Source organism: Panulirus ornatus, chromosome 15 (assembly GCF_036320965.1).
Source record: "Panulirus ornatus isolate Po-2019 chromosome 15, ASM3632096v1, whole genome shotgun sequence".
NCBI lineage: Eukaryota > Metazoa > Arthropoda > Malacostraca > Decapoda > Palinuridae > Panulirus > Panulirus ornatus.
Genome location: NC_092238.1, coordinates 38,985,650 through 38,998,149, shown reverse-complemented (window position 1 = coordinate 38,998,149; position 12,500 = coordinate 38,985,650). Strand labels below are relative to the sequence as shown.

Below are 12,500 nucleotides of genomic sequence, written 5' to 3'. Positions count from 1 at the left end.
ATATATATATATATATATATATATATATATATATATCCCTGGGGATAGGGGAGAAAGAATACTTCCCACGTATTCCTTGCGATTGTCTCCCCTGATGATGTGATTATTACACGAAAGTGTACTTGGGAACTTATCGTGTTTCACTTTCCCCGTGGATTCATAGGAATATCTTGATCACGCGCAAAACTGTAATCCTTTCCTATATATATATATATATATATATATTATATATATATATATATATATATATATATATATATATATATTATGTTATTGGGATTGCTAAGTTTTCTTAATGTGGAGAAATGTAACAAACGAAGACTAACCCAGTTTAGCTTAAACACGCCATCCGGATGTTAAGCTTCTTAAAAGTTGTTTTTGCAGTTTGACCAGTGTGGTGTGAGTGAACCTCTGCGTCAAGATTTACCTGCTCGTTTCTTTAGGACTATATATAACGAACCGACAGTAGGCGATGGTTCGAGCCACAGGTTCATGTTGCTCTCGGCCACATTAGTTCCCGATATAGCTTATCATTTTCGCCTGGAAGGTTGCCAACCAAATGTAAATGGAAGATGGCGTGAGGAACGTTAACACACACGCGCTTGGATTGTATTCGAAAAGACTCCATACTCAGCTCCTCTTGGTAAAGATGCCATCGGAACCTTATGATTCACCATAACTCTATAAGTCTACTGTATGGTCAGATGATCAGATACTGATCGTCAAAAAAAATTCATGTTCGTGTACACTTAAACTCTGTCCCCGTAAAGATTTCCAGTGTAAAGAGAGAGAGAGAGAGAGAGAGAGAGAGAGAGAGAGAGAGAGAGAGAGAGAGAGAGAGAGAGAGAGAGAGAATATCCCAAAACACCATCTACTTTAACGAAAAGAGTTCGAACCATTCTAACAGGGCTGAGTCCCTTGTCACTGGTTGTATCCCGTGCAAAACGCTCGCCATCTACTTCCAGTGTAAGAAATGTAGCGAACTGAAATGCCAGTGAAGGTAGCAACATGCTCTGTCTGTCAGAATTACACCGGAGCTTTGGCATGACAAGTGAGTCAAGGTCGTTGCCCTAAGTGGAGAGAAGACGTGAGGACGAGGAGCATACGACGTTCCTCCGAAGACCGCCCAGATGGCGTGCATATGACAGCAACGAGGTGCTTATATAAGGGAAATATTAACGAATCACAGTCATCAGTTTCGGTCAGTTTTCCTCTTTTTGGTTGTTACAATCAAAGGCTTTGCATCGTTTGAGATGGAAAGCATTACCTGCTAGTGACTTAACAAACAGGACATATGAAGATATTCTTTTTAATATACAAACGAGGACCTGAGAGTGACGGAATGAATCGATCCATCATTACAATTCTTGGCTCAGATCTTACATCTCCTTTTACTAATAACGTCGTCGAGATGGACCGTTTCCTGCTTTATTTGATATCTGACCTCAGTTACATATCATGATAACGACAGACAGTTTCTACGAGTATTGTATTAAAAGATCTAAAAACTCTTTTCGAGACATGAATATATGTTGCAGTGTTTTTGAGGACTATTTTTCAAAGACTTTTGAAATACCTTTGATTTTAAAACCATGGAAACTGACCTGTGATCTGCGTGTCATCCAAATGAGAGCCAGATCTCTGTGGCCTTAATTGACCTTAGCAGTTGACAGGTCTAGTGCACAGCCAACCAACTAGCCAACCAGCCAACCAACCAACCAACCAACCAACCAACCAACCAACCATCCTACCAGCCAACCAACCAATCAACCAACCAACTAGCCAGCCAACCAACCAACCAACCAACCAACCAACTAGCCAACCAAGCCAACCAACCAACAAGTCAACCAACCAACCAACCAACCAAATCCATTGCAAGAATCACTTGAGTTCTTCCAGTATCACAAGACCTTCACACCGTAGTGACTCGCTTTACCTTGCCTAATCAGTGTCGTTAACTGCACCCCACTGGGACTGCGCCTCATAAGTGCCTCGTAAAATATGTTTCCCAGTGGAATTTATTATGCAAGTTATGAATAAGACTGGTCGAAGGGATGGATGATACTGGTGTATGAATGTAAACTGAATACTCTCATCAGAGCGGAGAACGGGCTTGTAAAAACTGTGACGAATAGCGATTATTGATGATAATGAACACGATGGTGAGGAGCAGTGAACAGGATGGTTAGTGAGGGTGTGGCAGTGAACATGATGGTGAGTGATAGCGTAAATGATTGAGAGTGACAGTGTATGTGATAGTCCGTGATGAACTTGGTGGTGAGTGATGAACATGATCAAGACTGTGAACATGACAGTGTGTGATAGTGACTATAACAGTTTGTAGTAATGAACATGATGGTGAGTGATGATGAACTTGGTGGATGATGAACACTGAAGATGACAGTGAACATGTTGATGAATGAAAATGAACACGGTAGTGGATGATGATAAACAGGTTGTGATTGATAGAGAACATCATAGCGATGGTGAACATGATAGTGAGTGGTTGTGGTGGTGAAGATGATGGTGAGTCATACGTATATCATACATACGATTGAAACTATTTGGTCCATTCTTCTGAGATCAAAGATCACCATAAAATCAAGCCACATTACTTATCTTTATTATCCCAAGTCTTCATGAAATACGGCTTAAATAAAGATGTCTACACATGCACATACCTCCATCGTAATGCCCATGTCGCAAATTAACGACTAGACCAATTTTTGTTTTTCTTTTTTAGCCTTTAGAATTAAATAGCTGGCTGAAATTTTCACATTCGTAACCCCAAATCCAATATATTTCCATTAATGTTGGTGTAACTCGGGACAAAAATGATTTTCAACATACCTCACATAATGGTTAGAATGTGGAAGGCGACATACCTACATTTGCTCGAGAATGTTGGTTTTTTTGGTTCACGTCAGATTAATATTGTACAAAATGTGACTGACATCCAGGTCTCGTGTAGCGTAGGAAAAACCACCTCAGTCAAATGAACCCAAAGGTATTTTTCTCTTTCATCCACATGCAAGCTGTGTTGACACCACTGTATCAGTCACATGATTTTGTAACATATATGTCACATATGTTACATATATGTTAACATGTTTATCCCTGGGGATAGGAGAGAAAGAATACTTCCCACGTATTCCCTGCTTGTCGTAAAAGGCGACTAAAAGGGGAGGGAAATCCTCCCCTCTCGTTTTTAATTTCCCAAAAGAAGGAACAGAGAAGGGAACCAAGTAGGCTCCGCTCTCTGTTCTTAACGCTACCTCGCCAGCGCGGGAAATGGAGAATATGTATGAAAAAGATATATGTTACGAGAGATGCGTTGTTATGGGTTACGTAGTGCTCAGGTATGTATCAAGCCTCATGATGTGCACTGGTGATGCCTTTCAGAGTATTTGGAGGTATATTCCACCAGTGGCAGACCTGCGGGTCGCGTCGGAAAACTGGCTCGAAGGGAAGAGGGTAAGGAAATGAACGTTTTGATGTCCGGCTGTGTGGAGATGCTGGTGTGGAGTGTAGAAATGATGGTTTGGAGGAACATGCGTCTGGAAATGATGGTTTGGAGGAACATGCGTCTGGAAATGATGGTTTGGAGGGCCATATGTCTAGAAATGCTGGTTTGGAGAACCATGTGTCTGAAAGTGATGGTTTGGAGGGCCATGCGTCTGGAAATGAGGGTTTGGAGGGCCATGCGTCTGTAAGTGATGGTTTGGAGTTCCTTGTGTCTCGAAATGAGGGTTTGGAAGGCCATGTGTCTGGAAATGATGATTTGGAGGGACATGTTTTTGTAGATGCTGGTTTGGAGGGCCAAGTAAGTAGAAATCATAGTTTTGAAACCCCATGTTTATCAAATTAGAGGCCTGCAGTTCAGGGTCAAGTGCATGTAAATGCTAGTTTCCAAGTCAAGTGTGTGGGAATGCTTCTCTGTAGAAGGGCATGTGTGTGTGTGTGTGTGTGTGTGTGTGTGTGTGTGTGTGTGTGTGTGTGTCTGTGTGTGTGTGCGAAAATGATGTTTTGGACAGGCAGGTGGGTCTCCTCATATATGATAAAGCATATAGCATATAGGAAGGAAGATATACATCTTTAGCTTCACTCTTATATATTTCGCTAACATACAATACTTATATACACACAAACTACAACCATTGCAGTGTATACCAGTGTCAATAACAAACTTTCCTTTCATTTTTCTTTTCCCTAATTTCCAACTTCAGTTATTAAAACATTAATAAACATTATTAAAACATTAGTCGTTGTAGTTTATATCAAAATTACCATTAAAAAAAAGAGAAAAGTTTCCTATGCTTACGTATGTGTGTGTGAGTGTGTTTTGCATCCAAATTGTAATTTTGTATACATTAAATAGCCCCGGATGTTTAATGACGTCATAATGGCACCTGCACAGTATTGAGCTCTGGATTACAAATTTGCGACGCGCTATTAACGCGAACTTTTCGTAGATAAATTTCTCCTGGTGTTCACAACACATTCCAGTCATCGAGGATAAAGTAATTATCTTTATGGTATATATATATATATATATATATATATATATATATATATATATATATATATATATATATATATATATAATCACTGTTTCTCGCGGCAGCAAGGTAGCGCCAGGAAACAGACGAAGAATGGCCCATCCACTCATATACACGTACATATATATAAACGCCCACATACGCACATACACATACATACACATGTACATATTCAAACATATAGTATACTTGATCGCCGTTAGCAGAGTTAGAGAGGTAGCGCCAGAAAAAAGACGAAAATGGAGCCATCCACACTTAATATATAATATATATATATATATATATATATATATATATATATATATATATATATATATATATATATAAAGTTGTTGAACATATACTCTAACAGAAGTCACGCACTCTGCATTAAAGAGAACCTGGACTGAGTCTTCACTGGAGGCAAAGTGAGAAGTGTTAGCCTTTAGGTTGTACCGTTTTGCCGAGGTTATAGCGACCTCGCCCGAGATCAACACGGTTGATTATGATCAGATATTTATTACAACCAGATGACTAAGGTGACTGAGGGAACTAAGGGGAAATTAAGCTGTACATTTCAGGTTTCAATAACATTTTCAGTATAAATATATATTGACGTGAGGCATCTGCCGACTTCGATTTCAGGAGGGATGTGCTCTGACAGCCATGGTGAGGTCTAGATGGGTTTACAACCCTTCGAGAAATGCTATGGGCGCATTCCCAAGTCTGAGGCTCTCTGCCCTACAGTACGCACCACTAGGAGATGCCGAGGGTGTACATGGGGAATCAGGATGGCGGGGCGACCATGTTGACTTCGAGTCCAACAAAAACATGCCTTTCAGAATTGAAATCTACTTTATGTCTAACGTTATGAAATTTCTGTAGTTTTCAGACTATGAACACCATGTAATGAAAGTGAGAATGTATTTGTCTCTCTCTCTCTCTCTCTCTCTCTCTCTCTCTCTCTCTCTCTCTCTCTCTCTCTCCTAGAAACTAAATCTGTTTTTTTCATAAACATAGGTCTTAATCGCCCGAGTATGGCAGTAATGCTCACATATTTAGGACGACGAAGTGGAATCAAAATGCCATCCACCTCAACAATTCACCAGGCATCACTTTTCGCCCACCAATACCACTCCGTCCGCAGTAATGTTGCTACCCTCTTTCTATTACATAGGTACTATTTTGGTCACTGTTCTCGTGAACTGTATGTATTTGCATCTACCATCAACGACTTGGAACCGTGACACGTGTCTGGAAGCTGTTTCCATCGTATTTGTGTGGAGACGAACCACACTAGGATTAACCGTTATGAGAATCCTCCCTCGCTCGAACAGCCAAGGTGGTGGAACTTACTTCCTTCTTTCATCTTCCCTTCTTTCCGTAACCCTTCTGCATTTAAGAGTCAGGTCTACAGACCACTTAAGAGTTCTGATTCATATCCTCTTTCCTCTTCTTGCTCTGGTTTTCTGTCACTCGAGTTGGCCGTGATTGGAACATATTTATGCCATGCGATGTTTAGTCACTCCAAAAAAAAAAAAGGGATTACCGTGACGACAAATTGCTTGCTTGGAGTTAGGGGTGGTAATGCAGGTAACTTCCCACTGGCGGTGGACTGACTTTCATTTTCATTTTTGATAACGTTCATAATGGCTCAGGTTTCATAACGTGAGCTCACATACTGCCTCCAGCTAAACTACTATCGTTAAAGGTAAACGCACATTCACATACTGGAGACTCGAACAACACATCATGAATGGTGTGTTATGGAAAGCTGAGGGAACCCCTGGACCTAACTGTACCTTGAAGTGATCGGTAATTATCATTTACTGAAACCCAACTGTAGTACTTGGGAAATGATTTGTGATAAATTGAAAAATAAATAATCGAGAATACGAAAATGATTCGGAATGCTTTGAGACAGATTTCAGTTCCTGATTTATAAACTACAATATATTGAAACAAGTCTAAGGTACTTAGAAATTGTCTTTCATATACTGAAACATTCGAATAGTAAGGAGAGATCTTCCGTTCTTTGGGTTAGTGTTATCAACCAAGATAAGCAGATGAAGAAAAACGGTGTCAGTAACGTTTGATAGGAAAAAAAACTTTTGTTTTTCAACGTTTGTGACGACTATTTGTGTGTTTGACACTCGTGTTGATCCGTCCCTGAGCCTTGTATTTATCTACCAGGTCGTTACTCCTATATATATATGTACACACACACACACACACACACACACACACACACACTCATACACACACACACACATACACACATTCGCCCGAGCCTAAGCCTTTTAGGAGTGTGCTTTTTGATGTGCTCAAAGATTGTGTATAATCAGTCTGAGATCGTCTAGCATATATGGAGGCAAACCCACGCATCAGAGGATGAGGTAAAAGAGGATCAACGTGTCAGTGAAACACATCAACTTTCATCTCGTAAAACCATTTACACCATCCTAAACGCATCGTTCTCAAAATAAGTTTACACCATCCAAAACGCGTCATTGTAAAACAATTTACACTATCCTAAACGCGTCGTACTCAAAATCAGTTTACACCACCCAAAACGCGTCATTGTAAAACAATTTACACCATCTTAAACACATCATTGTAAAACAGTTTACACCATCTTAAACATATCGTTATGAAACAATTTACACCATCTTAAACACATTGTTGTAAAACAATTTACACCATCTTAAACACATCGTTGTAAAACAATTTACACCATCTTAAACATATCGTTATGAAACAATTTACACCATCTTAAACACACATTTGTAAAACAATTTACACCATCTTAAACACATCGTTGTGAAACAATTTACACCATCTTAAACACATCGTTGTAAAACAATTTACACCATCTTAAACACATCGTTGTAAAACAATTTACACCATCTTAAACATATCGTTATGAAACAATTTACACCATCTTAAACACATCGTTGTGAAACAATTTACACCATCTTAAACACATCGTTGTAAAACAGTTTACACCATCTTAAACATATCGTTATGAAACAATTTACACCATCTTAAACACATCGTTGTGAAACAATTTACACCATCTTAAACACATCGTTGTAAAACAATTTACACCATCTTAAACACATATTTGTAAAACAATTTACACCATCTTAAACACATATTTGTAAAACAATTTACACCATCTTAAACACATATTTGTAAAACAATTTACACCATCTTAAACACATCGTTGTAAAACAATTTACACCATCTTAAACACATATTTGTAAAACAATTTACACCATCTTAAACACATATTTGTAAAACAATTTACACCATCTTAAACACATCGTTGTAAAACAATTTACACCATCTTAAACATATTTGTAAAACAATTTACACCATCTTAAACACATATTTGTAAAACAATTTACACTATCTTAAACGCATCGTTGCAAAACCAACTTTACTTACATCATCATGACCGTAACAATGTAAACATGATAATTAACGATTCATTATAATGATTACATACGATTCCTGTGACGGTACAGCATCACAAAAAAAAAATGTTACTTTAAAACCTTTATCAACGTTTCAAATGTTACTTTAAAACCTTTATCAACGTTTCAAATGTTACTTTAAAACCTTTATCAACGTTTCAAATGTTACTTTAAAACCTTTATCAACGTTTCAAATGTTACTTTAAAACCTTTATCAACGTTTCAAATGTTACTTTAAAACCTTTATCAACGTTTCAAATGTTACTTTAAAACCTTTATCAACGTTTCAAATGTTACTTTAAAACCTTTATCAACGTTTCATCGAGACTGCCGTAGTTATGAGACGTTTCATTATGACTTTAATCATTATCAACGTTGCATTATAACGATATCAACTGTGTCTCCTTATAATTCCCATGCTCATCAAGAGATTAATTATGATCATTAGATCATTAATTATAATCATCGAAATCAGGCTATATACTCAGCCCAGCTAATTGGTATTATCTCCTACCGTATCTTATTTTTTCAAGGCTTAATATATGGGAAAAATATCCGTTCTCATATATATATCCAAGTTCCAACGGTTCTCAATATACTTCATTTTCTATCTTTTGCGCCAACAGATATCAATAAATTTCATTTTCTTTTTTTTTTCTGATTAAATACACAGCTATTTTCTCTATTTTCCTCTTCTTCTTTCTTCTTAACGGATCAGTAGTTATTTTTCTGTCCTGGGATTTGCATCTCCCTCCAGCCTTCACATATTTCCAGGCCACCTCAAAGATGCCAGACGTTCCCATCTAATCGAAAATTCTAATATCCCGTTTTCTTTTTCATCCCTTCCTCTGAAGTCTCCCTTCTCTTCATTTTATATCCCCCCCTCCTTCAACTTCCATATTTTTTCCAATCTGTCACCGCTCACAGAAACTTCTAATCTACTTATAATCACTTATAATTAGCTCTTACTTATAATTAGCTCTTACTTATCTTTCTTCTGCTTCTCCGTCATCTTTGATCCGACCTTTTTTTCTTTCTCCTTTTTTTGAATCTTGACCATTTTTGACGTGATGGCCGCTGGCCCCCGCCGCCTTCAGCATCCCTTTGCTCCTCCTTTATGGAATATTACAACTTTCTCTCCTCCTCCTCCACCTGCTCCCTCCTCCACGTCCTCCTACTTTTCCTCTTCCCTCTCCTCCACCACCTCCTCCTCCTCCTCCTACTCTTCTCTCACCTCCACTCCCGCCACCTCAGTTGCGCCTCCCCCCCCACGTCTTTGTATGGCTTCGGCTTAACAAGGAGGCAAATCCAATTCGTGGGTGAGCACACTTTTCCCCACACTAGAAACGGTATTTTACAAGTCTTCAAACTTTTACTACAAAAAAGTAAGAAAAAAATAGATGTAATCTGAATATGCAAATACCCTCAAAGCTAAGGGCTTAGAGGCAACTTTACATAATATATATATATATATATATATATATATATATATATATATATATATATATATATATATATATATATATATATATAATGGTATCGTGTCGAAGGACTCCACTAATATTTTCATTAGTCAAAAGTAGAAAATGGAACAGGGGTCCCCTATCCCAGATTTGCTTTGAAAATCCTTTCACATTTTCATCATACCATAATATTTTTGATATATTCTCCCCCTCTAATTTTTTTCTTTTTCGATCGTAAACGATGCATCTGATTTCTCTTCAGTCTGGACCAATTTTAGGATACTTATCGTGTGAGACAATTGTAGAGTTAATGCATATAGCTCGTTACACACACACACACACACACACACACACACACACACACACACACACTCACACACACACACACACACACACACACACACACACACACACACACACACACAAGCAACTCAGCTGTCGTGAGGCAAGGAAAGTCTCACATATCAGAGATGTGATGAAGTAAGTTTAGGACAGACAGGAAGATTTCTATTTAAAAAAAAAAAAAAAAAAAGAAAAGTAGGTTTCTCAGAATAGATATTCTGCTGGGGCAGGTTGTGCATGTGGCTCTTTGTTTATATATAGCAAAGACAATGACCAGTGTATTGACTGGGAACACAACAGTGGCATATGCACGTCAAACTGCCAAACAGAAAGGCTGTTGGTAAAGCCATGCATTATAAATCAATGTAGTTCTATGAACTTAATTGCTGGTATGCATAAGATGGATAACAGTTAGTCAGATGGATAACACTCAGTCAGAATGTCTAAAAGTTGCATGATTGAAGTAGCAATTGATAAATGTGAGCAGTGATACTTATCTGTTATTATTTTGTAACTTCAATAAATATTAACATTATATGTTCATTCTGTCTTTTCCTCGTGATCCTTGGTTGGTAGTGAGGTCTGGGTGACGGATGTGTTGTGATTCTGGTCGGCTTGTTGTCTAGTGGTGGTGGTGAGAGAGAGAGAGAGAGAGAGAGAGAGAGAGAGAGAGAGAGAGAGAGAGAGAGAGAGAGAGAGAGAGAGAGAGGCGGGGGTTCTCAGGTTTACGCAGGGGCGACCCTACCTTGCGTCACGGCTGCTGAGTTGCCTGGTAGGGGATGACCTGGGTCAGGGAAGGTTGTTTCCTGGCCTCACTTAGGTACATGGCTGCTGCCTGTTTGTATGTAACTCCTTTTCCTTATTGTGATCAGTGTAACCTTGAGATGTCTTGCAATTTAGACGAAAACTTGAGACTCTCGTGTTTTCATTTCCCGAGTCTGGATCATTATATATATTCCATACATATTCGCCATTTCCCTTTCTCTCGTAGGAAAATTATATAGGTTTGTGGTGCATGGCCACCCACTTTGCTGTTGCAAAAAATCATACATTTCCTTCATATACATACCTTCTAGTACCATGAGCCTCACATGGGTCAAGGCCTGTTAAGAATTCTGCTTCTGTTCTTTTACAAAACTTTTTACAAGACTTCTTCGTCATTTCATCTCAATGGTACTGGGGTTTGGTGTCTACCAATGCGAAAAAAAAAAATGCTTCTTAACAATGTATGCAAATCTCTTAAATCTACAGTAAAAATCATTTGTAGACTGCAGATCGTAAACCTTCCGTTCCAAAAGCTTCCGATGTTATTCTCTGACTGTTTGTGTCCGCAGAGTGCAATCGCGTGTACTACGGCAGCGTGGGCAAGACTTACGAGCTGCAGGTACACTGGCCCCTCGAGACCAAGAGGACTCCGGTCTGCAATCTGACGCTGGTGGCTGCCAGCGGCCCCCATGGCGACCTCATCCAGCTGGCGTTCCACAGGTTCTCCCTGGGCAAGTTTATCTCCCACACGGTTCATGGCTGCCCGCACGGACACATGCAAGTCATCGAGAACCAACGCATCTACAGGTAATAAGAACCTCTAACACATTTATGCCCCAGCGGTTCATCCTTGGTTATGGATTGGCGATTGCCACTCTCGCCATTCTAGGCTCTCCTAACTCCTAATCTCTCCTCCAGTCACAAACAGCCTCGAAAGGACACACATACACATACACACACATACGCACACACACACACACACACACACACACACACACATACACACACATACATACATACACACACACACACACACACACACACACACACACACACACACCAGTCAGTTGCTGCTTGTATATCTTTAGTTCATTTTTGCATTTCTTTGTCTCCTGTTGCACTGGCTTTTTTTTACATATTTATCAGCAAAGTATATTTTTCAGTTCCTTAGGAATTTTTACAGAATTTTTTCAGGATTTCTCCTTTATAATATTTGGAGTTCCTCGTCTGTGTGACGTTGAAAAAATGGGGTAATTTTACCAGTGCACGGTAATAGCTTGTAGCTTTCAGCAGCAGTGTTCTTTGTTGTTCCTTGACGAGCGTGTAAACATAGAGTACATAAAGTACACTTTCTACAACATACATACATCCCGGGAAGTTCACTTCCTGGAGCTGTGTATGCTCATGTAGCGAGGTAACGTCATATTTTATAGAAAATATTTTCCCGTCTTTCCTCTTGACGATGCTGATAGGATTTTCAGCTTTCTCACACCCAGGAGTCACGACGTAATGGTCCTTAGTGAAAGATATATATATATATATATATATATATATATATATATATATATATATATATATATATTATTTTTTTTTTTTTTTTTTTGCTTTGTCGCTGTCTCCCGCGTTTGCGAGGTAGCGCAAGGAAACAGACGAAAGAAATGGCCCAACCCACCCCCATACACATGTACATACATACGTCCACACACGCAAATATACATACCTACACAGCTTTCCATGGTTTACCCCAGACGCTTCACATGCCCTGATTCAATCCGCTGACAGCACGTCAACCCCGGTATACCACATCGCTCCAATTCACTCTATTCCTTGCCCTCCTTTCACCCTCCTGCATGTTCAGGCCCCGATCACACAAAATCTTTTTCACTCCATCTTTCCACCTCCAATTTGGTCTC

The 12,500-nt window shown here is 39.1% G+C and overlaps 1 protein-coding gene across 1 annotated transcript in view; it reads left to right on the top strand.

Moving 5' to 3' along the window:
- The window catches only part of LOC139753613 (uncharacterized), a 777,635-nt gene that overhangs the window by 698,814 nt on the left and 66,321 nt on the right, over positions 1 to 12,500 (top strand). The window contains exon 3 of the mRNA XM_071670232.1: positions 11,157 to 11,394. Coding sequence (XP_071526333.1) covers positions 11,157 to 11,394 — 238 coding nt within the window. The remainder of the gene's footprint in view (positions 1 to 11,156; positions 11,395 to 12,500) is intronic.